Source organism: Salvelinus namaycush, unplaced genomic scaffold (genome assembly GCF_016432855.1).
Source record: "Salvelinus namaycush isolate Seneca unplaced genomic scaffold, SaNama_1.0 Scaffold182, whole genome shotgun sequence".
In the NCBI taxonomy this organism is placed as follows: Eukaryota; Metazoa; Chordata; class Actinopteri; order Salmoniformes; family Salmonidae; genus Salvelinus; species Salvelinus namaycush.
Window position 1 is genome coordinate 206,974 of NW_024058586.1, and position 27,986 is coordinate 234,959.

Here is a 27,986-nt window from a genome sequence, read left to right on the forward strand (position 1 = left end):
CCAGTCCCTCCTGCAGCAAAGCACCCCCACAACATGATGCTGCCACCCCCGTGCTTCACGGTTGGGATGGTGTTCTTCAGCTTGCAAGCCTCCCCCTTTTTCCTCCAAACTTAACAATGGTCATTATGGCCAAACAGTTCTATTTTTGTTTCATCAGACCAGAGGACATTTCTCCAAAAAGTACGATCTTTGTCCCCATGTGCAGTTGCAAACCGTAGTCTGGCTTTTTTATGGCAGTTTTGGAGCAGTTGCTTCTTCCTTGCTGAGCGGCCTTTCAGGTTATGTCGATATAGGACTCGTTTTACTGTGGATATAGATACTTTTGTACCTGTTTCCTCCAGCATCTTGACAAGGTACTTTGCTGCTGTTCTGGGATTGATTTGCACTTTTCGCACCAAAGTACGATCATCTCTAGGGGACAGAACGCGTCTCCTCCCTCAGCGGTATGACGGCTGCGTGGTCCCATGGTGTTTATACTTGCGTACTATTGTTTGTACAGATGAACGTGGTATCTTCAGGCGTTTGGAAATTGCTCCCAAGGATGAACCAGACTTGTGGAGGTCTAGAATTATTTTTCTGAGGTCTTGGCTGATTTCTTTTGATTTTCCCATGATGTCAAGAAAAGAGGCACTGAGTTTGAAGGTAGGACTTGAAATACATCCACAGGTAAACCTCCAATTGACTCAAATGATGTCAATTAGCCTATCAGAAGCCATGACATTTTCCAAGCTGTTTAAAGGCACAGTCAACTTAGTGTATGTAAACTTCTGACCCACTGGAATTGTGAACAGTGAAATAATCTGTGTAAACAATCGTTGGAAAAATGTTCATGTACAAAGTAGATGTCCTAACAGACTTGCCAAAACTATAGTTTGTTAACAAGAAATGTGTGGAGTGGTTGAAAAACGAGTTTTAATGACTCCAACCTAAGTTTATGTAAACTTCTGACTTCAACTGTGTATATATATATATATATAGGGGGGAGGAGACGGGCATGTTCCTATGAGAACGTTGGTTAATGACCTAATGACAATGTTCTCTAAAGTTGAGGGAACGTTTGTTAATTGGGTCGAAGTCCTCAGGGGCTGAACAGAATAAAGACATGAATTCTTGTTCCTAGTTTAGAGGTAAGTGGACCTAACCTTGGTTGGGTTGGGAGGCTGAGACGCTGCCCTAATGTGTTCTATTGTTGCAGTGGCATCATTTCAGCTAAACCTGTTGGTATTGTTGGAGAGAGTGTGATGAACAGTAGAGGATGAGGATTTTTATTAGTTACAAAACCACAGAGAGCGTAGTACTGCAGTGGATATGAACAACAGAAACATTCATTAGAGCTACAGTAGGGGTACACGTGTTACAGTTTCACATTACATTTTGTCCAAATGTCCCGTGTGGCTCAGTGGATGGAGCAAGGCACTGGCACCGCCACAGTTGTGGGTTTGATTCCCACGGGGGACCAGTACCAATGGAAATGTATGCACTCACTAAGTGGCTCTGGATAAGAGACTCTGCTAAATGTACTCCCCGCTATACCCTCCCTCAGGGCTGCATGCGGATGGCCCCGTCCAGCCTGATCACCTCTCCATTGATCATGGGGTTCTCAGCCAGTGATGTCACCAGGTGGGCAAACTCTGCAGGGTCTCCCAGGCGGGACGGGAAGGGCACCTGGCGGGCCAGGAACGACTGCACCTGGGGAGGGAGAGAGGTGTGGGGGGGTTAGTATAGAGAGAGAGGTGGGGGGGTTAGTATAGAGAGGTGGGGGGGGTTAGTATAGAGAGAGAGGTGGGGGGGGGTTAGTATAGAGAGAGAGGTGGGGGGGGTTAGTATAGAGAGGTGTGGGGGGGTTAGTATAGAGAGGTGTGGGGGGGTTAGTATAGACAGAGAGGTGGGGGGGGGGGTTAGTATAGAGAGGTGTGGGGGGGTTAGTATAGACAGAGAGGTGGGGGGGGGGGTTAGTATAGACAGAGAGGTGGGGGGGGGTTAGTATAGACAGAGAGGTGGGGGGGGTTAGTATAGAGAGGTGTGGGGGGGTTAGTATAGACAGAGAGGTGTGGGGGGGTTAGTATAGACAGAGAGGTGGGGGGGGGTTAGTATAGAGAGGTGTGGGGGGGTTAGTATAGACAGAGGTGGGGGGGGGGGTTAGTATAGAGAGGTGTGGGGGGTTAGTATAGACAGAGAGGTGGGGGGGGGGTTAGTATAGAGAGGTGTGGGGGGGTTAGTATAGACAGAGAGGTGGGGGGGGTTAGTATAGAGAGGTGTGGGGGGGTTAGTATAGACAGAGAGGTGGGGGGGGTTAGTATAGAGAGAGAGGTGGGGGGGGTTAGTATAGAGAGGTGTGGGGGGGTTAGTATAGAGAGGGAGGGTTAGTATAGAGAGAGAGGTGGGGGGGTTAGTATAGAGAGGTGGGGGGGTTAGTATAGAGAGAGAGGTGGGGGGGTTAGTATAGAGAGAGAGGTGGGGGGGTTAGTATAGAGAGAGAGGTGGGGGGGTTAGTATAGAGAGAGGTGGGGGGGTTAGTATAGAGAGAGGTGGGGGGGTTAGTATAGAGAGAGGTGGGGGGGTTAGTATAGAGAGAGAGGTGGGGGGGGTTAGTATAGAGAGGGAGGTGGGGGGGTTAGTATAGAGAGAGAGGTGGGGGGGTTAGTATAGAGAGGGAGGTGGGGGGGTTAGTATAGAGAGGTGGGGGGGTTAGTATAGAGAGAGGTGGGGGGGTTAGTATAGAGAGGGAGGGTTAGTATAGAGAGAGAGGTGGGGGGGTTAGTATAGAGAGGTGGGGGGGTTAGTATAGAGAGGTGGGGGGGGGGTTAGTATAGAGAGGTGGGGGGGGTTAGTATAGAGAGAGAGGTGGTGGGGTTAGTATAGAGAGAGAGGTGGGGGGGTTAGTATAGAGAGAGAGGTGGGGGGGTTAGTATAGAGAGAGAGGTGGGGGGGTTAGTATAGAGAGAGAGGTGGTGGGGTTAGTATAGAGAGAGAGGTGGGGGGGTTAGTATAGAGAGAGAGGTGGGGGGGTTAGTATAGAGAGGGAGGTGGGGGGGTTAGTATAGAGAGAGAGGTGGGGGGGTTAGTATAGAGAGAGAGGTGGGGGGGTTAGTATAGAGAGGGAGGTGGGGGGGTTAGTATAGAGAGGGAGGTGGGGGGGTTAGTATAGAGAGAGAGGTGGGGGGGGTTAGTATAGAGAGAGAGGTGGGGGGGTTAGTATAGAGAGAGAGGTGGGGGGGTTAGTATAGAGAGAGAGGTGGGGGGGTTAGTATAGAGAGAGAGGTGGGGGGGGTTAGTATAGAGAGAGAGGTGGGGGGGGTTAGTATAGAGAGAGAGGTGGGGGGGTTAGTATAGAGAGAGAGGTGGGGGGGTTAGTATAGAGAGAGAGGTGGGGGGGTTAGTATAGAGAGAGAGGTGGGGGGGGTTAGTATAGAGAGGGAGGTGGGGGGGTTAGTATAGAGAGAGAGGTGGGGGGGTTAGTATAGAGAGAGAGGTGGGGGGGTTAGTATAGAGAGAGAGGTGGGGGGGTTAGTATAGAGAGAGAGGTGGGGGGGGTTAGTATAGAGAGAGAGGTGGGGGGGGGTTAGTATAGAGAGAGAGGTGGGGGGGGGTTAGTATAGAGAGAGAGGTGGGGGGGGGTTAGTATAGAGAGAGAGGTGGGGGGGGGTTAGTATAGAGAGAGAGGTGGGGGGGGGGTTAGTATAGAGAGAGAGGTGGGGGGGGGGTTAGTATAGAGAGAGAGGTGGGGGGGGTTAGTATAGAGAGGGAGGTGGGGGGGTTAGTATAGAGAGAGAGGTGGGGGGGTTAGTATAGAGAGGTGTGGGGGGGTTAGTATAGAGAGAGAGGTGGGGGGGGTTAGTATAGAGAGAGAGGTGGGGGGGTTAGTATAGAGAGGGAGGTGGGGGAGTTAGTATAGAGAGAGAGGTGGGGGGTTAGTATAGAGAGAGAGGTGGGGGGTTAGTATAGAGAGGGAGGTGGGGGGGGTTAGTATAGAGAGAGAGGTGGGGGGGTTAGTATAGAGAGAGAGGTGGGGGGGTTAGTATAGAGAGAGAGGTGGGGGGGTTAGTATAGAGAGAGAGGTGGGGGGGTTAGTATAGAGAGAGAGGTGGGGGGGTTAGTATAGAGAGAGAGGTGGGGGGGTTAGTATAGAGAGAGAGGTGGGGGGGTTAGTATAGAGAGAGAGGTGGGGGGGTTAGTATAGAGAGAGAGGTGGGGGGGTTAGTATAGAGAGAGAGGTGGGGGGGTTAGTATAGAGAGAGAGGTGGGGGGGTTAGTATAGAGAGAGGTGGGGGGGTTAGTATAGAGAGGGAGGTGGGGGGGTTAGTATAGAGAGGGAGGTGGGGGGGTTAGTATAGAGAGAGAGGTGGGGGGGGTTAGTATAGAGAGAGAGGTGGGGGGGGTTAGTATAGAGAGGGAGGGTTAGTATAGAGAGAGAGGTGGGGGGGGGTTAGTATAGAGAGGGGGTGTTTAATATACCTTCTCAGGTAGACCTGCCAGGAGAGGAGTAGCAAACAGACCTGGGGAAGGAAGGAGGGCTCTTGTTAATGTCTCACTGATTAAATACCCATAAAGCTTGTTTCAAGCTGCTGAATACGTGACCAATACCATCTGCTGAATAAGCGCCCAATACCATCTGCTGAATACGTGACCAATACCATCTGCTGAATACGTGACCAATACCATCTGCTGAATACGTGACCAATACCATCTGCTGAATACGTGACCAATACCATCTGCTGAATACGCGACCAATACCATCTGCTGAATACGCGACCAATACCATCTGCTGAATACGTGACCAATACCATCTGCTGAATACGCGACCAATACCATCTGCTGAATACGCGACCAATACCATCTGCTGAATACGCGCCCAATACCATCTGCTGAATACGCGCCCAATACCATCTGCTGAATACGTGACCAATACCATCTGCTGAATACGTGACCAATACCATCTGCTGAATACGTGACCAATACCATCTGCTGAATACGTGACCAATACCATCTGCTGAATACGTGACCAATACCATCTGCTGAATACGCGACCAATACCATCTGCTGAATACGTGACCAATACCATCTGCTGAATACGTGACCAATACCATCTGCTGAATACGCGCCCAATACCATCTGCTGAATACGTGACCAACACCATCTGCTGAATACGTGACCAACACCATCTGCTGAATACGTGACCAATACCATCTGCTGAATACGTGACCAACACCATCTGCTGAATACGTGACCAACACCATCTGCTGAATACGTGACCAACACCATCTGCTGAATACGCGCCCAACACCATCTGCTGAATACGCGCCCAATACCATCTGCTGAATACGTGACCAATACCATCTGCTGAATACGTGACCAATACCATCTGCTGAATACGTGCCCAACACCATCTGCTGAATACGCGCCCAATACCATCTGCTGAATACGTGACCAACACCATCTGCTGAATACGCGCCCAACACCATCTGCTGAATACGCGCCCAATACCATCTGCTGAATACGTGACCAATACCATCTGCTGAATACGTGACCAATACCATCTGCTAAATACGTGACCAATACCATCTGCTGAATACGTGCCCAACACCATCTGCTGAATACGTGCCCAACACCATCTGCTGAATACGCGCCCAATACCATCTGCTGAATACGTGACCAACACCATCTGCTGAATACGTGACAAACACCATCTGCTGAATACGCGCCCAATACCATCTGCTGAATACGCGCCCAATACCATCTGCTGAATACGCGACCAATACCATCTGCTGAATACGTGACCAATACCATCTGCTGAATACGTGACCAATACCATCTGCTAAATACGTGACCAATACCATCTGCTGAATACGTGCCCAACACCATCTGCTGAATACGTGCCCAACACCATCTGCTGAATACGTGACCAACACCATCTGCTGAATACGTGACAAACACCATCTGCTGAATACGCGCCCAATACCATCTGCTGAATACGCGCCCAATACCATCTGCTGAATACGCGACCAATACCATCTGCTGAATACGTGACCAATACCATCTGCTGAATACGTGACCAATACCATCTGCTGAATACGTGACCAATACCATCTGCTGAATACGTGACCAATACCATCTGCTGAATACGTGACCAATACCATCTGCTGAATACGTGACCAATACCATCTGCTGAATACGTGACCAATACCATCTGCTGAATACGTGACCAATACCATCTGCTGAATACGTGACCAATACCATCTGCTGAATACGCGACCAATACCATCTGCTGAATACGCGACCAATACCATCTGCTGAATACGTGACCAATACCATCTGCTGAATACGTGACCAATACCATCTGCTGAATACGCGACCAATACCATCTGCTGAATACGAATACGCGCCCAATACCATCTGCTGAATACGCGACCAATACCATCTGCTGAATACGCGACCAATACCATCTGCTGAATACGTGACCAATACCATCTGCTGAATACGTGACCAATACCATCTGCTGAATACGTGACCAATACCATCTGCTGAATACGTGACCAATACCATCTGCTGAATACGTGACCAATACCATCTGCTGAATACGCGACCAATACCATCTGCTGAATACGAATACGCGCCCAATACCATCTGCTGAATACGCGACCAATACCATCTGCTGAATACGCGACCAATACCATCTGCTGAATACGCGACCAATACCATCTGCTGAATACGTGACCAATACCATCTGCTGAATACGTGACCAATACCATCTGATCAATACGCGACCAATACCATCTGCTGAATACGCGACCAATACCATCTGCTGAATACGCGACCAATACCATCTGCTGAATACGCGACCAATACCATCTGCTGAATACGAATACGCGCCCAATACCATCTGCTGAATACGCGACCAATACCATCTGCTGAATACGCGACCAATACCATCTGCTGAATACGCGACCAATACCATCTGCTGAATACGTGACCAATACCATCTGCTGAATACGTGACCAATACCATCTGATCAATACGCGACCAATACCATCTGCTGAATACGCGACCAATACCATCTGCTGAATACGCGACCAATACCATCCGCTGAATACGTGACCAATACCATCTGATCAATACGCGACCAATACCATCTGATCAATACGTGACCAATACCATCTGATCAATACGTGACCAATACCATCTAATCAATACGTGACCAATAGCATCTAATCAATACGTGACCAATAGCATCTGATCAATACGTATATATGACCAATGCCATCTGATCAATACGTGACCAATGCCATCTGATCAATACCATCTGATCAATACGTGACCAATGCCATCTGATCAATACGTATGTGACCAATACCATCTAATCAATACGTGACCAATACCATCTAATCAATACGTGACCAATAGCATCTGATCAATACGTATATATGACCAATGCCATCTGATCAATACGTGACCAATGCCATCTGATCAATACGTATGTGACCAATGCCATCTGATCAATACGTATGTGACCAATACCATCTGATCAATACGTGACCAATACCATCTGATCAATATGTGACCAATACCATCTGATCAATATGTGACCAATACCAATTGATTTGATTTATATACAGTGTGTGTGTGTCTTTGTATACAGTGTGTGTGTGTCTTTGTATACAGTGTGTGTGTGTGTCTGTATACAGTGTGTGTGTATGTCTGTATACAGTGTGTGTGTGTGTCTGTATACAGTGTGTGTGTCTCTGTATACAGTGTGTGTGTGTGTCTGTGTATACAGTGTGTGTGTGTCTTTGTATACAGTGTGTGTGTGTCTTTGTATACAGTGTGTGTGTGTCTGTGTATACAGTGTGTGTGTGTCTTTGTATACAGTGTGTGTGTGTCTTTGTATACAGTGTGTGTGTGTCTGTATACAGTGTGTGTGTGTGTACTGACCGGGTGCTATAGTAACCACTCTGATGCCCATGGGTGCCAGGTCTCTAGCGATGGGTAGAGTCATTCCTACGATACCTCCTTTAGATGCAGAGTACGCTGCCTGGCCCACCTAGAGAGAGAGACAGGTAGAGTCATTCCTACAATACCTCCTTCAGACACAGAGTACGCTGCCTGGCCCACCTAGAGAGAGAGACAGGTAGAGTCATTCCTACAATACCTCCTTCAGACAGAGTACGCTGCCTGGCCCACCTAGAGAGAGAGACAGGTAGAGTCATTCCTACAATACCTCCTTCAGACAGAGTACGCTGCCTGGCCCACCTAGAGAGAGAGATGGGTAGAGTCATTCCTACAATACCTCCTTCAGACAGAGTACGCTGCCTGGCCCACCTAGAGAGAGAGACGGGTAGAGTCATTCCTACAATACCTCCTTCAGACAGAGTACGCTGCCTGGCCCACCTAGAGAGAGAGACAGGTAGAGTCATTCCTACAATACCTCCTTTAGACACAGAGTACGCTGCCTGGCCCACCTAGAGAGAGAGACAGGTAGAGTCATTCCTACAATACCTCCTTCAGACACAGAGTACGCTGCCTGGCCCACCTAGAGAGAGAGACAGGTAGAGTCATTCCTACAATACCTCCTTCAGACAGAGTACGCTGCCTGGCCCACCTAGAGAGAGAGACAGGTAGAGTCATTCCTACGATACCTCCTTTAGATGCAGAGTACGCTGCCTGGCCCACCTAGAGAGAGAGACGGGTGGAGTCATTCCTACAATACCTCCTTCAGACACAGAGTACGCTGCCTGGCCCACCTAGAGAGAGAGACAGGTAGAGTCATTCCTACAATACCTCCTTCAGACAGAGTACGCTGCCTGGCCCACCTAGAGAGAGAGACAGGTAGAGTCATTCCTACAATACCTCCTTCAGACACAGAGTACGCTGCCTGGCCCACCTAGAGAGAGAGACAGGTAGAGTCATTCCTACAATACCTCCTTTAGATGCAGAGTACGCTGCCTGGCCCACCTAGAGAGAGAGACATTCCTACAATACCTCCTTCAGACAGAGTACGCTGCCTGGCCCACCTAGAGAGAGAGACGGGTAGAGTCATTCCTACAATACCTCCTTCAGACAGAGTACGCTGCCTGGCCCACCTAGAGAGAGAGACAGGTAGAGTCATTCCTACAATACCTCCTTCAGACAGAGTACGCTGCCTGGCCCACCTAGAGAGAGAGACAGGTAGAGTCATTCCTACAATACCTCCTTCAGACAGAGTACGCTGCCTGGCCCACCTAGAGAGAGAGACAGGTAGAGTCATTCCTACGATACCTCCTTTAGATGCAGAGTACGCTGCCTGGCCCACCTAGAGAGAGAGACGGGTAGAGTCATTCCTACAATACCTCCTTCAGACACAGAGTACGCTGCCTGGCCCACCTAGAGAGAGAGACAGGTAGAGTCATTCCTACAATACCTCCTTCAGACACAGAGTACGCTGCCTGGCCCACCTAGAGAGAGAGACGGGTGGAGTCATTCCTACAATACCTCCTTCAGACACAGAGTACGCTGCCTGGCCCACCTAGAGAGAGAGACGGGTGGAGTCATTCCTACAATACCTCCTTCAGACACAGAGTACGCTGCCTGGCCCACCTAGAGAGAGAGATGGGTAGAGTCATTCCTACAATACCTCCTTCAGACACAGAGTACGCTGCCTGGCCCACCTAGAGAGAGAGACAGGTAGAGTCATTCCTACAATACCTCCTTCAGACACAGAGTACGCTGCCTGGCCCACCTAGAGAGAGAGACGGGTAGAGTCATTCCTACAATACCTCCTTCAGACAGAGTACGCAATGCAAATAGTCTGGGTAGCCATTTGATTAGACGTTCAGGAGTCTTATGTCTTGGGGGTAGAAGCTCTTTAAAAGCCTCTTGGACCGAGACTTGGCGCTCCGGTACTGCTTGCCGTGCGGTAGCAGAGAGAACAGTTTATGACTAGGGTGGCTGGAGTCTGACACACCGGAGTCTGACAAATTTTAGGGCCTTCCTCTGACACCGCCTGGTATAGAGGTTCTGGATGGCAGGAAGCTTGGCCCCAGTGTACTGGGCCGTACAGCGTACTCTGTAGTGCCTTGTGGTCGGAAGCCGAGCAGTTGCCATACCAGGTAGTGGTGCAACCAGTCAGGATGCTCTCCATGGTGCAGCTGCAGAACTTTGAGGATCTGAGTACCCATGCCAAATCTTTTCAGTCTCCTGAGGGGGAATAGGCTTTGTCGTGCCCTCTTCACGACTGTCTTGGTGTGCTTGGACCATGATAGTTTGATGGTGACGTGGACACCAAGGAACTTGAAGCTGTCCACCTGCTCCACTACAGCCCCGTCGATGAGAATGGGGGCGTGCTCGGTCCTCCTTTTCCTGTAGTCCACAATCATCTTCTTTGTCTTGATCACGTTGAGGGAGAGGTTGATATCCTGGCACCACATGGCCAGGTCTCTGACCTCCTCATAGGCTGTCTCGTCATTGAGGGAGAGGTTGATATCCTGGCACCACATGGCCAGGTCTCTGACCTCCTCATAGGCTGTCTCGTCGTTGAGGGAGAGGTTGATATCCTGGCACCACATGGCCAGGTCTCTGACCTCCTCATTGGCTGTCTCGTCATTGTCGGTGATCAGGCCTACAGCACTGTTGTGTGTGCAAACTTGATGGTGTTGGAGTCGTGCCTGGCCACACAGTCGTGGGTGAACAGGGAGTACAGGAGGGGACAGCGCACGCACCCCTGAGGGGCCCCTGTGTTGAGGATCAGCATGGCGGATGTGTTGTTATCTACCCTTACCACCTGGGGGCGGCCCGTCAGGAAGTCCAGGATCCAGTTGCAGAGGGAGGTGTTTAGTCCCAGGGTCCTTAGGGATGAGCTTTGTGGGCACTATGGTGTTGAACGCTGAGCTGTAGTCAATGAATAGCATTCTCACATAGGTGTTCCTTTTGTCAAGGTGGGAAACTGCAGTGTGGAGTGCAATAGAGATGTATCATCTGTGGATCTGTTTGGGCGGTATGCGAATTGGAGTAGGTCTAGTGTTTCTGGGATAATGGTGTTGATGTGAGCCATGACCAGCCTTTCAAAGCACTTCATGGCTACAGACGTGAGTGCTACAGGTCGGTAGTCATTTAGGCAGGTTACCTTAGTGTTCTTGGGCACAGGGACTGTGTTGGTATTACAGACTCAGACAGGGAGAGGTTGAAAATGTCAGTGAAGACACTTGCCAGTTGGTCAGCGCATGCTCGCAGTACAGGTTATGGTAATCCGTCTGGCCCAGCAGCCTTCTGAATGTTGACATGTTTAAAGGTCTTACATCGGCTACGGAGAGCATGATCACACAGTCGTCTGGAACAGCTGGTGCTCTCATGCATGTTTCAGTGTTACTTGCCTCGAAGCGAGCATAGAAGTTATCTAGCTCGTCTGGTAGGCTCGTGTCACTGGGCAGCTCTCGGCTGTGCTTCCTTTTGTAGTCTGTAATAGTTTGCAAGCCCTGCCACATCCGACGAGCGTCGGAGCCGGTGAAGTACGACTCAATCTTAGTGTCAGTGATTGTTAGCAGGTTCATGTTGTACTGTACCGTCATGGGCCACAGTGGCTACCTGTCCGTCATAGGCCACAGTGGCTACCTGTCCGTCATAGGCCACAGTGGCTACCTGTCCGTCATAGGCCACAGTGGCTACCTGTCCGTCATGGGCCACAGTGGCTACCTGTCCGTCATGGGCCACAGTGGCTACCTGTCCGTCATGGGCCACAGTGGCTACCTGTCCGTCATGGGCCACAGTGGCTACCTGTCCGTCATGGGCCACAGTGGCTACCTGTCCGTCATGGGCCACAGTGGCTACCTGTCCGTCATGGGCCACAGTGGCTACCTGTCCGTCATGGGCCACACTGGCTACCTGTCCGTCATGGGCCACACTGGCTACCTGTCCGTCATGGGCCACAGTGGCTACCTGTCCGTCATAGGCCACAGTGGCTACCTGTCCGTCATAGGCCAGTGGCTACCTGTCCGTCATAGGCCACAGTGACTACCTGTCCATCATAGGCCACAGGTGTGTGTGTGTACCTGTCCATCATAGGCCACAGGTGTGTGTGTGTACCTGTCCATCATAGGCCACAGGTGTGTGTGTGTGTGTGTGTGTACCTGTCCATCATAGGCCGCTACACTAGCTGTGTTGATGATACAGCCTCTGTGTCCGTCTGCGTCTGGTTCGTTCTTCCCCATCTCACCAACAGCCAATCGGATCACATTAAACGTCCCCGCGATGTTCACCTACACACACACAAAGTTTTAAAGTATGTGAAATTTCAGAACTGCCAATGTGAACAAGGGTTTAGATGTTAAGTCCCCTATTTGGAGGGCTGTGAGCAGTTCCGATTGATATTTGTGTAGAAAAGCGCTCTGTGACCATCGTAGGGTCCCATGTCTTACAATACCAGAAAGCCCTATCTCTCCGCTGGCGAGAAGTGGCAGGTTTCAGACCCTACATTTGCATAGGGAGGGATATCGCATTTTCTAGCCTATCCAGACAAAATGAACAATTTCCTGTGCCTAAAACTCACAGCTCCGCCTAAAATAGCACATACAGTTGAAGTCAGAAGTTTACATACATTTAAGCTCAGTTTCACAATTCCTGACATTTAATCCTAGTAAAAATTCCCTGTCTTAGGTCAGTTAGGATCACCACTTTATTTTAAGAATGTGAAATGTCAGAATAATAGTAGAGAGAATGATTTATTTCTGCTTTTATTTCTTTCATCACATTCCCAGTGGCTCAGAAGTTTACATACACTCAATTAGTATTTGGTAGCATTGCCTTTAAATTGTTTAACTTGGGTCAAACGTTTCAGGTAGCCTTCCACAAGCTTCCCACAATAAGTTGGGTGAATGTTGGCCCATTCCTCCTGACAGAGCTGGTGTAACTGAGTCAGGTTTGTAGGCCTCCTTGCTCGCACACACTTTTTCAGTTCTGCCCACAAATTTTCTTAGGATTGAGGTCAGGACTTTGTGATGGCCACTCCAATACCTTGACTTTGTTGTCCTTAAGCCATTTTGCCACAACTTTGGAAGTATGCTTGGGGTCATTGTCCATTTGGAGGACCCATTTGCGACCAATCTTTAACTTCCTGACTGATGTCTTGAAATGTTGCTTCAATATATCCACATAATTTTCCCTCTTAATGATTTCAACTATTTTGTGAAGTGCATCAGTCCCTCCTGCAGCAAAGTACCCCCACAACATGATGCTGCCAGCCCCGTGCTTCACGGTTGGGATGGTGTTCTTCAGCTTGCAAGCCTCCCCCTTTTTCCTCCAAACATAACGATAGTCATTATGACCAAACAGTTCTATTTTTGTTTCATCAGACCAGAGGACATTTCTCCACAAAGTACGATCTTTGTCCCCATGTGCAGTTGCAAACCGTAGTCTGGCTTTTTTATGGCGGTTTTGGAGCAGTGGCTTCTTCCTTGCTGAGCGGCCTTTCATGTTATGTCGATATAGGACTCGTTTTACTGTGGATATTGATACTTTTGCACCTGTTTCCTCCAGCATCTTCACAAGGTCCTTTGCTGTTCTGGGATTGATTTGCACTTTTCTCACCAAAGTACGTTAAAAAAAAACTGATGTCTTGGCTGATTTCTTTTGATTTTCCCATGATGTCAAGCAAAGAGGCACTGAGTTTGAAGGTAGGACTTGAAATACATCCACAGGTACACCTCCAATTGACTCAAATGATGTCAATTAGCCTATCAGAAGCTTCTAAAGCCATGACATCATTTTCTGGAATTTTCCAAGCTGTTTAAAGGTATAGTCAACTTAGTGTATGTAAACTTCTGACCCACTGGAATTATGATACAGTGAATTATATGTGAAATAATCTGTCTGTAAACAATTGTTGGAAAAATTACTTGTGTCATGCACAAAGTAGATGTCCTAACCGACTTGCCAAAACTATAGTTTGTTAAAAGAAATTTGTGGAGTGGTTGAAAAACTAGTTTTAATGACTCAAACCTAAGTTTATGTAAACTTCCGACTTCAACTGTGTGAAAAGGGAGAGTTCAGTGGATAAAATACTATACAAAACACAACATGCAACAATTAACGATTTTACCAAGTTGGGTTCATATATGGAAATCAGTCAACTGAAATCAATTCATTAGGCCCTAATCTATGGATTTCACATGACTGGGCAGGAGCGCAGCCATAGGCCCACCCAATCAGAATGAGTTTTTGCCCCACAAAAGGCCTTATTACAGACAGAAATACTCTGGAGTTTCATCAGCTGTCCGGGTGGCTGGTCTCAGAGGATCCCGCACGCGAAGAAGCCGGATATGGAGGTTCTGGGCTGGCGTGGTTACACGTAGTCTGCGGTTGGAGGCCGGCTGAACGTACTGCAAAATTCTCTCAAACATTGGAGGCGGCTTATGTTAGAGAAAGTAATATAAAAACAAATCGCTGGTGGACATTCCTGCAGTCAGCGTGCCAATTCTACGCTCCCTCAAAGCTCGAGACATCTGTGGCATTGTGTTGTGTGACAATACTGCACATTTTAGAGTGGTCTTTTATTGTCCACAGCACAAGGTGCACCTGTGTAATGATCATGCTGTTAAATCAGCTTCTTGATATGCCACACCTGTCAGGTGGATTGATTATCTTGGCAAAGAAGAAATGCTCACTAACAGGAATATAAACAAATTTGCACACAAAATTCGAGAACTAAGCTTTTGTGAGTATGGACAATCATTTTTTTCTTAAGCTCATGAAACATGGGACCAACAGTTTACATGTTGCGTTCATATTTTTGTTCAATATAGTTTCATCTTGCTAGGATTTACAGCCCTCAACATGAAAACAAATACTAAATCCATTGTAAGTACTGTTATTGTGAAGTGGAAACGTCTAGGAACAACAACCTGCCTCAATGCATAGTGCCAACTGTAAAGTTTGGTGGAGGAGGAATAATGGTCTGGGACTGTTTTTCATGGTTCAGACTAAGCCCCTTAGTTCCAGTGAAGGAAAATCTTGACATTCTAGATGATTCCAACATTGTGACAACAGTTTGGGGAAGGCCCTTTCCTGTTTCAGCATGACAATGCCCCCATGCACAAAGTGAGGTCCATGCAGAAACGGTTTGTCGAGATCAGTGTGGAAGAACTTGACTGGCCTGCACAGAGCCCTAACCTCAACCCCATAAAACACCTTTGGGATGAATTGGAACGCCGACTGCGAGCCAGACCTAATCCCCCAACATCAGCGCCTGACCTCACTAATGCTCTTGTGGCTGAATGGAAGCAAGTCCCCACAGCAATGTTCCAACATCTAGTGGAAAGCCTTCCCAGAAGAGTGGAGGCTGTTATAGCAGCAATGTTCCAACATCTAGTGGAAAGCCTTCCCTGAAGAGTGGAGGCTGTTATAGCAGCAATGTTCCAACGTCTAGTGGAAAGCCTTCCCAGAAGAGTGGAGGCTGTTATAGCAGCAATGTTCCAACATCTAGTGGAAAGCCTTCCCAGAAGAGTGGAGGCTGTTATAGCAGCAATGTTCCAACATCTAGTGGAAAGCCTTCCCAGAAGAGTGGAGGCTGTTATAGCAGCAATGTTCCAACATCTAGTGGAAAGCCTTCCCAGAAGAGTGGAGGCTGTTATAGCAGCAATGTTCCAACATCTAGTGGAAAGCCTTCCCAGAAGAGTGGAGGCTGTTATAGCAGCAATGTTCCAACATCTAGTGGAAAGCCTTCCCAGAAGAGTGGAGGCTGTTATAGCAGCAATGTTCCAACGTCTAGTGGAAAGCCTTCCCAGACGAGTGGAGGCTGTTATAGCAGCAATGTTCCAACGTCTAGTGGAAAGCCTTCCCAGAAGAGTGGAGGCTGTTATAGCAGCAATGTTCCAACATCTAGTGGAAAGCCTTCCCAGAAGAGTGGAGGCTGTTATAGCAGCAATGTTCCAACATCTAGTGGAAAGCCTTCCCAGAAGAGTAGAGGCTGTTACAGCAGCAATGTTCCAACATCTAGTGGAAAGCCTTCCCAGAAGAGTGGAGGCTGTTACAGCAGCAATGTTCCAACATCTAGTGGAAAGCCTTCCCAGAAGAGTGGAGGCTGTTACAGCAGCAATGTTCCAACATCTAGTGGAAAGCCTTCCCAGAAGAGTGGAGGCTGTTATAGCAGCAATGTTCCAACGTCTAGTGGAAAGCCTTCCCAGACGAGTGGAGGCTGTTATAGCAGCAATGTTCCAACATCTAGTGGAAAGCCTTCCCAGAAGAGTGGAGGCTGTTATAGCAGCAATGTTCCAACATCTAGTGGAAAGCCTTCCCAGAAGAGTGGAGGCTGTTATAGCAGCAATGTTCCAACATCTAGTGGAAAGCCTTCCCAGAAGAGTGGAGGCTGTTATAGCAGCAATGTTCCAACATCTAGTGGAAAGCCTTCCCAGAAGAGTGGAGGCTGTTATAGCAGCAATGTTCCAACATCTAGTGGAAAGCCTTCCCAGAAGAGTGGAGGCTGTTATAGCAGCAATGTTCCAACATCTAGTGGAAAGCCTTCCCAGAAGAGTGGAGGCTGTTATAGCAGCAATGTTCCAACATCTAGTGGAAAGCCTTCCCAGAAGAGTGGAGGCTGTTATAGCAGCAATGTTCCAACATCTAGTGGAAAGCCTTCCCAGAAGAGTGGAGGCTGTTATAGCAGCAATGTTCCAACGTCTAGTGGAAAGCCTTCCCAGAAGAGTGGAGGCTGTTATAGCAGCAATGTTCCAACGTCTAGTGGAAAGCCTTCCCAGAAGAGTGGAGGCTGTTATAGCAGCAATGTTCCAACGTCTAGTGGAAAGCCTTCCCAGAAGAGTGGAGGCTGTTATAGCAGCAATGTTCCAACATCTAGTGGAAAGCCTTCCCAGAAGAGTGGAGGCTGTTATAGCAGCAATGTTCCAACATCTAGTGGAAAGCCTTCCCAGAAGAGTGGAGGCTGTTATAGCAGCAATGTTCCAACGTCTAGTGGAAAGCCTTCCCAGACGAGTGGAGGCTGTTATAGCAGCAATGTTCCAACATCTAGTGGAAAGCCTTCCCAGAAGAGTGGAGGCTGTTATAGCAGCAATGTTCCAACATCTAGTGGAAAGCCTTCCCAGAAGAGTGGAGGCTGTTATAGCAGCAATGTTCCAACATCTAGTGGAAAGCCTTCCCAGAAGAGTAGAGGCTGTTACAGCAGCAATGTTCCAACATCTAGTGGAAAGCCTTCCCAGAAGAGTGGAGGCTGTTACAGCAGCAGTGTTCCAACATCTAGTGGAAAGCCTTCCCAGAAGAGTGGAGGCTGTTATAGCAGCAATGTTCCAACATCTAGTGGAAAGCCTTCCCAGAAGAGTGGAGGCTGTTATAGCAGCAATGTTCCAACGTCTAGTGGAAAGCCTTCCCAGACGAGTGGAGGCTGTTATAGCAGCAATGTTCCAACATCTAGTGGAAAGCCTTCCCAGAAGAGTGGAGGCTGTTATAGCAGCAATGTTCCAACATCTAGTGGAAAGCCTTCCCAGAAGAGTGGAGGCTGTTATAGCAGCAATGTTCCAACGTCTAGTGGAAAGCCTTCCCAGAAGAGTGGAGGCTGTTATAGCAGCAATGTTCCAACGTCTAGTGGAAAGCCTTCCCAGAAGAGTGGAGGCTGTTATAGCAGCAATGTTCCAACATCTAGTGGAAAGCCTTCCCAGAAGAGTGGAGGCTGTTATAGCAGCAATGTTCCAACGTCTAGTGGAAAGCCTTCCCAGAAGAGTGGAGGCTGTTATAGCAGCAATGTTCCAACGTCTAGTGGAAAGCCTTCCCAGACGAGTGGAGGCTGTTATAGCAGCAATGTTCCAACATCTAGTGGAAAGCCTTCCCAGAAGAGTGGAGGCTGTTATAGCAGCAATGTTCCAACATCTAGTGGAAAGCCTTCCCAGAAGAGTGGAGGCTGTTATAGCAGCAATGTTCCAACATCTAGTGGAAAGCCTTCCCAGAAGAGTAGAGGCTGTTACAGCAGCAATGTTCCAACATCTAGTGGAAAGCCTTCCCAGAAGAGTGGAGGCTGTTATAGCAGCAATGTTCCAACATCTAGTGGAAAGCCTTCCCAGAAGAGTGGAGGCTGTTATAGCAGCAATGTTCCAACATCTAGTGGAAAGCCTTCCCAGAAGAGTGGAGGCTGTTATAGCAGCAATGTTCCAACGTCTAGTGGAAAGCCTTCCCAGACGAGTGGAGGCTGTTATAGCAGCAATGTTCCAACATCTAGTGGAAAGCCTTCCCAGAAGAGTGGAGGCTGTTATAGCAGCAATGTTCCAACATCTAGTGGAAAGCCTTCCCAGAAGAGTGGAGGCTGTTATAGCAGCAATGTTCCAACATCTAGTGGAAAGCCTTCCCAGAAGAGTGGAGGCTGTTATAGCAGCAATGTTCCAACATCTAGTGGAAAGCCTTCCCAGAAGAGTGGAGGCTGTTATAGCAGCAATGTTCCAACGTCTAGTGGAAAGCCTTCCCAGACGAGTGGAGGCTGTTATAGCAGCAATGTTCCAACATCTAGTGGAAAGCCTTCCCAGAAGAGTGGAGGCTGTTATAGCAGCAATGTTCCAACATCTAGTGGAAAGCCTTCCCAGAAGAGTGGAGGCTGTTATAGCAGCAATGTTCCAACATCTAGTGGAAAGCCTTCCCAGACGAGTGGAGGCTGTTATAGCAGCAATGTTCCAACATCTAGTGGAAAGCCTTCCCAGAAGAGTGGAGGCTGTTATAGCAGCAATGTTCCAACATCTAGTGGAAAGCCTTCCCAGAAGAGTGGAGGCTGTTATAGCAGCAATGTTCCAACATCTAGTGGAAAGCCTTCCCAGAAGAGTAGAGGCTGTTACAGCAGCAATGTTCCAACATCTAGTGGAAAGCCTTCCCAGAAGAGTGGAGGCTGTTACAGCAGCAATGTTCCAACATCTAGTGGAAAGCCTTCCCAGAAGAGTGGAGGCTGTTATAGCAGCAATGTTCCAACATCTAGTGGAAAGCCTTCCCAGAAGAGTGGAGGCTGTTATAGCAGCAATGTTCCAACGTCTAGTGGAAAGCCTTCCCAGAAGAGTGGAGGCTGTTATAGCAGCAATGTTCCAACGTCTAGTGGAAAGCCTTCCCAGAAGAGTGGAGGCTGTTATAGCAGCAATGTTCCAACGTCTAGTGGAAAGCCTTCCCAGAAGAGTGGAGGCTGTTATAGCAGCAATGTTCCAACGTCTAGTGGAAAGCCTTCCCAGAAGAGTGGAGGCTGTTATAGCAGCAATGTTCCAACATCTAGTGGAAAGCCTTCCCAGAAGAGTGGAGGCTGTTATAGCAGCAATGTTCCAACATCTAGTGGAAAGCCTTCCCAGAAGAGTGGAGGCTGTTATAGCAGCAATGTTCCAACGTCTAGTGGAAAGCCTTCCCAGACGAGTGGAGGCTGTTATAGCAGCAATGTTCCAACATCTAGTGGAAAGCCTTCCCAGAAGAGTGGAGGCTGTTATAGCAGCAATGTTCCAACATCTAGTGGAAAGCCTTCCCAGAAGAGTGGAGGCTGTTATAGCAGCAATGTTCCAACATCTAGTGGAAAGCCTTCCCAGAAGAGTAGAGGCTGTTACAGCAGCAATGTTCCAACATCTAGTGGAAAGCCTTCCCAGAAGAGTGGAGGCTGTTATAGCAGCAATGTTCCAACATCTAGTGGAAAGCCTTCCCAGAAGAGTGGAGGCTGTTATAGCAGCAATGTTCCAACATCTAGTGGAAAGCCTTCCCAGAAGAGTGGAGGCTGTTATAGCAGCAATGTTCCAACATCTAGTGGAAAGCCTTCCCAGAAGAGTGGAGGCTGTTATAGCAGCAATGTTCCAACGTCTAGTGGAAAGCCTTCCCAGACGAGTGGAGGCTGTTATAGCAGCAATGTTCCAACATCTAGTGGAAAGCCTTCCCAGAAGAGTGGAGGCTGTTATAGCAGCAATGTTCCAACATCTAGTGTAAAGCCTTCCCAGAAGAGTGGAGGCTGTTATAGCAGCAATGTTCCAACGTCTAGTGGAAAGCCTTCCCAGACGAGTGGAGGCTGTTATAGCAGCAATGTTCCAACATCTAGTGGAAAGCCTTCCCAGAAGAGTGGAGGCTGTTATAGCAGCAATGTTCCAACATCTAGTGGAAAGCCTTCCCAGAAGAGTGGAGGCTGTTATAGCAGCAATGTTCCAACATCTAGTGGAAAGCCTTCCCAGAAGAGTAGAGGCTGTTACAGCAGCAATGTTCCAACATCTAGTGGAAAGCCTTCCCAGAAGAGTGGAGGCTGTTATAGCAGCAATGTTCCAACATCTAGTGGAAAGCCTTCCCAGAAGAGTGGAGGCTGTTATAGCAGCAATGTTCCAACATCTAGTGGAAAGCCTTCCCAGAAGAGTGGAGGCTGTTATAGCAGCAATGTTCCAACGTCTAGTGGAAAGCCTTCCCAGACGAGTGGAGGCTGTTATAGCAGCAATGTTCCAACATCTAGTGGAAAGCCTTCCCAGAAGAGTGGAGGCTGTTATAGCAGCAATGTTCCAACATCTAGTGGAAAGCCTTCCCAGAAGAGTGGAGGCTGTTATAGCAGCAATGTTCCAACATCTAGTGGAAAGCCTTCCCAGAAGAGTGGAGGCTGTTATAGCAGCAATGTTCCAACATCTAGTGGAAAGCCTTCCCAGAAGAGTGGAGGCTGTTATAGCAGCAATGTTCCAACGTCTAGTGGAAAGCCTTCCCAGACGAGTGGAGGCTGTTATAGCAGCAATGTTCCAACATCTAGTGGAAAGCCTTCCCAGAAGAGTGGAGGCTGTTATAGCAGCAATGTTCCAACATCTAGTGGAAAGCCTTCCCAGAAGAGTGGAGGCTGTTATAGCAGCAATGTTCCAACATCTAGTGGAAAGCCTTCCCAGACGAGTGGAGGCTGTTATAGCAGCAATGTTCCAACATCTAGTGGAAAGCCTTCCCAGAAGAGTGGAGGCTGTTATAGCAGCAATGTTCCAACATCTAGTGGAAAGCCTTCCCAGAAGAGTGGAGGCTGTTATAGCAGCAATGTTCCAACATCTAGTGGAAAGCCTTCCCAGAAGAGTAGAGGCTGTTACAGCAGCAATGTTCCAACATCTAGTGGAAAGCCTTCCCAGAAGAGTGGAGGCTGTTACAGCAGCAATGTTCCAACATCTAGTGGAAAGCCTTCCCAGAAGAGTGGAGGCTGTTATAGCAGCAATGTTCCAACATCTAGTGGAAAGCCTTCCCAGAAGAGTGGAGGCTGTTATAGCAGCAATGTTCCAACATCTAGTGGAAAGCCTTCCCAGAAGAGTGGAGGCTGTTATAGCAGCAATGTTCCAACATCTAGTGGAAAGCCTTCCCAGAAGAGTGGAGGCTGTTATAGCAGCAATGTTCCAACGTCTAGTGGAAAGCCTTCCCAGAAGAGTGGAGGCTGTTATAGCAGCAATGTTCCAACATCTAGTGGAAAGCCTTCCCAGAAGAGTGGAGGCTGTTATAGCAGCAATGTTCCAACATCTAGTGGAAAGCCTTCCCAGAAGAGTGGAGGCTGTTATAGCAGCAATGTTCCAACATCTAGTGGAAAGCCTTCCCAGAAGAGTGGAGGCTGTTATAGCAGCAATGTTCCAACATCTAGTGGAAAGCCTTCCCAGAAGAGTGGAGGCTGTTATAGCAGCAATGTTCCTACATCTAGTGGAAAGCCTTCCCAGAAGAGTGGAGGCTGTTATAGCAGCAATGTTCCAACGTCTAGTGGAAAGCCTTCCCAGAAGAGTGGAGGCTGTTATAGCAGCAAGGGGGGGACCAACTCCATATTAATGTTCATGATTCTGGAATGAGATGTTTGACGAGCAGGTGTCCTCATACTGTTGGTAATGTAGTGTATGCTACATACATTACTAATAAACAGTCTGACAGTAGGTTCAGTAAGCAGTAGACAATGTCTTACAGTGATAACTCTAGTGAAGTCTTCTAGACTGTGGGGAACATCCTTTTTGAAGTTATAAGTCTTGACGGCAACGGCGATGCCAGCACAGTTCACCGCCAGGTCCAGCTTCCCAAAGCGCTGCCGGGCCAGCTCCACCGCAGAACGCACATCTGCCTCCGACGTTACCTAGACAACCAGGACACACAGAGGGGCAGGGGTTAGACGTTTCCCAAACTGTCCTGAGCAAAGTACTCCTGAAAGAGGAGTAGGGGTTAAAGGGTAGGGGTCACAGAGTAGGGGTAAAAGGTAGACAGGGGGTACAGCAGGGGGTACTCTTGTTTATTCCATGTGTAACTCTGTGCAGTTTGTCACACTGCTTTGCTTTATCTTGGCCAGGTCGCAGTTGTAAATGAGAGGGGGGGTTCAAGAGTAAGGGTGGGGTCCAAGAGCAGGGGGCAAAGAGCAGGGGGTACAGCGCAGGGGGCACAGAGCAGGGGGCAGGGGGCAAAGAGCAGGGGGTACAGGGCAAGGGGTACAGGGCAGGGGGCAGAGGGTACAGAGCAGGGGGTAAAGAGCAGGGGGTACGGGGTACAGAGCAGGGGGTACGGGGTACAGAGTAGGGGGTACAGAGCAGGGGGTACGGGGTACAGAGTAGGGGGTACGGGGTACAGAGTAGGGGGTACAGAGCAGGGGGTACGGGGTACAGAGTAGGGGGTACGGGGTACAGAGCAGGGGGTACAGGGCAAGGGGTACAGGGCAGAGGGTACAGAGCAGGGGGTAAAGAGCAGGGGGTACGGGGTACAGAGCAGGGGGTACGGGGTACAGAGTAGGGGGTACGGGGTACAGAGCAGGGGGTACGGGGTACAGAGTAGGGGGTACGGGGTACAGAGCAGGGGGCACGGGGTACAGAGCAGGGGGTACAGAGCAGGGGGCACGGGGTACAGAGCAGGGGACACGGGGTACAGAGCAGGGGGTACAGAGCAGGGGGCACGGGGTACAGAGCAGGGGGTACGGGGTACAGAGCAGGGGGTACAGAGCAGGGGGTACAGAGTAGGGGGTACAGAGCAGGGGGTACAGAGCAGGGGGTACAGAGCAGGGGGTACAGAGCAGGGGGTACAGAGCAGGGGGCACGGGGTACAGAGCAGGGGGCACGGGGTACAGAGCAGGGGGCACGGGGTACAGAGCAGGGGGTACGGGGTACAGAGCAGGGGGTACGGGGTACAGAGCAGGGGGCACGGGGTACAGAGTAGGGGGTACAGAGCAGGGGGTACGGGGTACAGAGCAGGGGGTACGGGGTACAGAGTAGGGGGTACAGAGCAGGGGGTACGGGGTACAGAGTAGGGGGTACGGGGTACAGAGTAGGGGGTACAGAGCAGGGGGTACGGGGTACAGAGCAGGGGGTACGGGGTACAGAGCAGGGGGTACAGAGCAGGGGGTACGGGGTACAGAGCAGGGGGTACAGAGCAGGGGGTACGGGGTACAGAGCAGGGGGTACAGAGCAGGGGGTACGGGGTACAGAGCAGGGGGTACAGAGTAGGGGGTACAGAGCAGGGGGCACGGGGTACAGAGTAGGGGGTACAGAGCAGGGGGTACGGGGTACAGAGCAGGGGGTACGGGGTACAGAGTAGGGGGTACGGGGTACAGAGTAGGGGGTACAGAGCAGGGGGTACGGGGTACAGAGCAGGGGGTACGGGGTACAGAGCAGGGGGTACAGAGCAGGGGGTACAGAGTAGGGGGTACGGGGTACAGAGTAGGGGGTACAGAGCAGGGGGTACGGGGTACAGAGCAGGGGGTACGGGGTACAGAGTAGGGGGTACGGGGTACAGAGCAGGGGGCACGGGGTACAGAGCAGGGGGTACAGAGCAGGGGGCACGGGGTACAGAGCAGGGGGTACGGGGTACAGAGCAGGGGGTACGGGGTACAGAGCAGGGGGCACGGGGTACAGAGTAGGGGGTACAGAGCAGGGGGTACGGGGTACAGAGCAGGGGGTACGGGGTACAGAGCAGGGGGTACGGGGTACAGAGCAGGGGGTACGGGGTACAGAGTAGGGGGTACGGGGTACAGAGCAGGGGGTACAGAGCAGGGGGCACGGGGTACAGAGTAGGGGGTACAGAGCAGGGGGCACGGGGTACAGAGTAGGGGGTACGGGGTACAGAGTAGGGGGTACAGAGCAGGGGGCACGGGGTACAGAGTAGGGGGTACAGAGCAGGGGGTACAGAGCAGGGGGTAAAGTAAACAGTAGGGGTGAGAGAGAGATTTGGGTTAGAGCTAGGGTTAAGACAGAGCAATGTTCCCTCTAATGTTCAATGACGGCCTACAGTAGTCTATATGAGGTGTTCAATGAAGGCCTACAGTAGTCTATATGAGGTGTTCAGTGAAGGCCTACAGTAGTCTATATGAGGTGTTCAATGAAGGCCTACAGTAGTCTATATGAGGTGTTCAATGAAGGCCTACAGTAGTCTATATGAGGTGTTCTATGAAGGCCTACAGTAGTCTATATGAGGTGTTCAATGAAGGCCTACAGTAGTCTATATGAGGTGTTCAATGAAGGCCTACAGTAGTCTATATGAGGTGTTCAATGAAGGCCTACAGTAGTCTATATGAGGTGTTCAATGAAGGCCTACAGTAGTCTATATGAGGTGTTCTATGAAGGCCTACAGTAGTCTATATGAGGTGTTCTATGAAGGCCTACAGTAGTCTATATGAGGTGTTCAATGAAGGCCTACAGTAGTCTATATGAGGTGTTCAATGAAGGCCTACAGTAGTCTATATGAGGTGTTCTATGAAGGCCTACAGTAGTCTATATGAGGTGTTCAGTGAAGGCCTACAGTAGTCTATATGAGGTGTTCTATGAAGGCCTACAGTAGTCTATATGAGGTGTTCAGTGAAGGCCTACAGTAGTCTATATGAGGTGTTCAATGAAGGCCTACAGTAGTCTATATGAGGTGTTCAATGAAGGCCTACAGTAGTCTATATGAGGTGTTCTATGAAGGCCTACAGTAGTCTATATGAGGTGTTCTATGAAGGCCTACAGTAGTCTATATGAGGTGTTCAATGAAGGCCTACAGTAGTCTATATGAGGTGTTCAATGAAGGCCTACAGTAGTCTATATGAGGTGTTCTATGAAGGCCTACAGTAGTCTATATGAGGTGTTCAATGAAGGCCTACAGTAGTCTATATGAGGTGTTCTATGAAGGCCTACAGTAGTCTATATGAGGTGTTCAATGAAGGCCTACAGTAGTCTATATGAGGTGTTCAATGAAGGCCTACAGTAGTCTATATGAGGTGTTCTATGAAGGCCTACAGTAGTCTATATGAGGTGTTCAATGAAGGCCTACAGTAGTCTATATGAGGTGTTCAATGAAGGCCTACAGTAGTCTATATGAGGTGTTCAATGAAGGCCTACAGTAGTCTATATGAGGTGTTCAATGAAGGCCTACAGTAGTCTATATGAGGTGTTCAATGAAGGCCTACAGTAGTCTATATGAGGTGTTCAATGAAGGCCTACAGTAGTCTATATGAGGTGTTCAATGAAGGCCTACAGTAGTCTATATGAGGTGTTCAATGAAGGCCTACAGTAGTCTATATGAGGTGTTCAATGAAGGCCTACAGTAGTCTATATGAGGTGTTCAATGAAGGCCTACAGTAGTCTATATGAGGTGTTCAATGAAGGCCTACAGTAGTCTATATGAGGTGTTCAATGAAGGCCTACAGTAGTCTATATGAGGTGTTCAATGAAGGCCTACAGTAGTCTATATGAGGTGTTCAATGAAGGCCTACAGTAGTCTATATGAGGTGTTCAATGAAGGCCTACAGTAGTCTATATGAGGTGTTCAGTGAAGGCCTACAGTAGTCTATATGAGGTGTTCAATGAAGGCCTACAGTAGTCTATATGAGGTGTTCAATGAAGGCCTACAGTAGTCTATATGAGGTGTTCAATGAAGGCCTACAGTAGTCTATATGAGGTGTTCAATGAAGGCCTACAGTAGTCTATATGAGGTGTTCTATGAAGGCCTACAGTAGTCTATATGAGGTGTTCTATGAAGGCCTACAGTAGTCTATATGAGGTGTTCAGTGAAGGCCTACAGTAGTCTATATGAGGTGTTCAGTGAAGGCCTACAGTAGTCTATATGAGGTGTTCTATGAAGGCCTACAGTAGTCTATATGAGGTGTTCAATGAAGGCCTACAGTAGTCTATATGAGGTGTTCAATGAAGGCCTACAGTAGTCTATATGAGGTGTTCAGTGAAGGCCTACAGTAGTCTATATGAGGTGTTCTATGACTACTGTAGGCCGTTGTGCTCTGGCTTTGCCTACAACAAAATCACAGACTCAATCCTGTAAAGTTATTTGTTTTGGTTTGTTATATTGAAAAGGGGCTGATATAATGTTGATTCCATCACATAAACATTGATCTATGTAGTGCAATGGGGTGAACTCCGTTTAGTTCAATCTCCTGGGTCTCAGCGTGTATTTCTTCTGCAGTCCTGGAGGAGGTGCGCCGCTTAGAGGGAATATTGGTTAGGGCTGAAAGGTCAGACTCACGTCAGCGGGGGCAAAGGTGCAGCGTTCTCCGAGGCTGGCTGCCAGGGTGTGTCCGTCTGAAGAGGGAAGGTCCAGAATCACGGCACACGCCCCCTGCTGCACCAACCGCTCCACGGTAGCCCGGCCCAGCCCTGACGCACCGCCTGTCACTAGGCCAACCATACCCTGGGGGTGACATGGTTTAGGTCAGGGGGGACAGACAGACAGACACACTAGGGTGTCCAATCAAAAACACATTTTGACCAATGGGTACAATGTTATTTTGGGTAGATAATTCTCAAAGAAAACCAATGGTTAAAACGTCATGTGTATCATAATCTGTTAAAAGTTATTGAAGTTTTTACTGTACCCTTGTTGGGTGACTAAATATATTATAATTGATATCTACATTGATGTGAATCACACTGCTGCTCTCTCATTTAGTTATTATAATTGATATCACAGGTACTGACCAAGACCAGGTGGAGAGCTCACATTACACCGGTTTTAAGGTCTCTGCACTGGCTGTCAGTTTTAGAATTAATTTAAAAAGATTATTCTATTGGTTTTTAAATCAATCCAAGATTGTGCACCTCAATACATGTCAGACATGCTTTAAGTTCTGTACCCAGTAGGTCCCTCTGGTCCTCTGGACATTGTTAATAATGTCATGTAGACTAGCCTACCCCCACTGTAGCCTATCTAAGATCTGTTGGCAAGACCATAAGGTACTGCTCCAAGTGATGTATTGTTGTCTCTACCTTCTTGCCCTTTGTGCTGTTGTCTGTGCCCAATAATGTTTGTACCATGTTTTGTGCTGCTGCCATGTTGTTGTCATGTGTTGCTACTGTGTTGTCATGTTGTGTTGCCGTATTAGGTAGCTTGTCATGATGTGGGTGGCTCACAATTGGCCCTGCGTCGCCCGGGTTTGGCCCGGGGTAGGTCTCATTGTAAATAAGAATTTGTTCTTAACTGAATTGCCTAGTTAAATAAAGGTTAAATAAATAAAATAACTTAAACGAAAAAGTACATTGTGCGCACTACGTCATCACGCACGGAAGTCCATTTGAAAATGCCCATATTTTCTTTATGTGGATTCTAGAATATTCGCATGAAAGTCTGTCGCCAATTGGATGTAGACCTGACGTATAGCCTTCCATAACTGGCTAGCTAACTCGCTTTGCAGCGCACAACATGCAAACCTAACCTGCACCAAATAACCTTCATACAGAGTAGGACTGTACGTCAATGTGTCAACCAAGGCAACCGCGATTGAGGGAAGGTGTTGTGCACACTGGCATTAGCTAGCAACACAAAATAAACCTGACAATGAGTCCAACTGACAAACTACAGTATCCTCCTCAACTCTAGAGCTAAACCCCCGCTAACATATACCTTCTGATGTGACAGAAATTGAAAACACCAAAGAATCGTAACTGACCAGCTTTCTGCCATAGATAGCTACTAACCTTGATACTTCTAATGTTCGCCATGTCTCCGAGCTCTGCTCACCCGGACGCCGTTACCACCGTGTCGTGAGCAACAATAGCGTATTCGGTGGTTCACCTTCAAAATAAAAGTCACCCTTTGAAACTGTACATACAACAGACTGACTGGAAAGGTGATTTCCC

General features: G+C 48.8%; 1 protein-coding gene across 3 annotated transcripts; it reads right to left on the reverse strand.

The window, feature by feature from the left end:
• Positions 1–1,244: 1,244 nt before the first annotated feature.
• On the reverse strand, positions 1,245–27,981 carry hsd17b10 (hydroxysteroid (17-beta) dehydrogenase 10). Of its 3 annotated transcripts, XM_038983686.1 has the most exons (7): positions 27,825–27,981; positions 26,377–26,541; positions 21,854–22,018; positions 12,096–12,224; positions 7,930–8,038; positions 4,456–4,496; positions 1,245–1,689 (listed from the first exon to the last, which is right to left on the reverse strand). In XM_038983686.1, the coding sequence occupies exons 1-7, from the start codon at positions 27,846–27,848 to the stop codon at positions 1,540–1,542; spliced, it is 783 nt and encodes a 260-aa protein (XP_038839614.1). In that variant the 5' UTR covers positions 27,849–27,981; the 3' UTR covers positions 1,245–1,539. The 3 variants fall into 3 exon arrangements, with proteins under 3 accessions (XP_038839614.1, XP_038839616.1, XP_038839613.1); XM_038983688.1 differs by lacking the exons at positions 1,245–1,689; positions 4,456–4,496; positions 7,930–8,038 and adding exons at positions 8,713–8,915; positions 9,184–9,286 and having other exon boundaries at positions 27,825–27,934; XM_038983685.1 differs by lacking the exons at positions 1,245–1,689; positions 4,456–4,496; positions 7,930–8,038 and adding an exon at positions 8,906–9,286 and having other exon boundaries at positions 27,825–27,934.
• Positions 27,982–27,986: the final 5 nt, after the last annotated feature.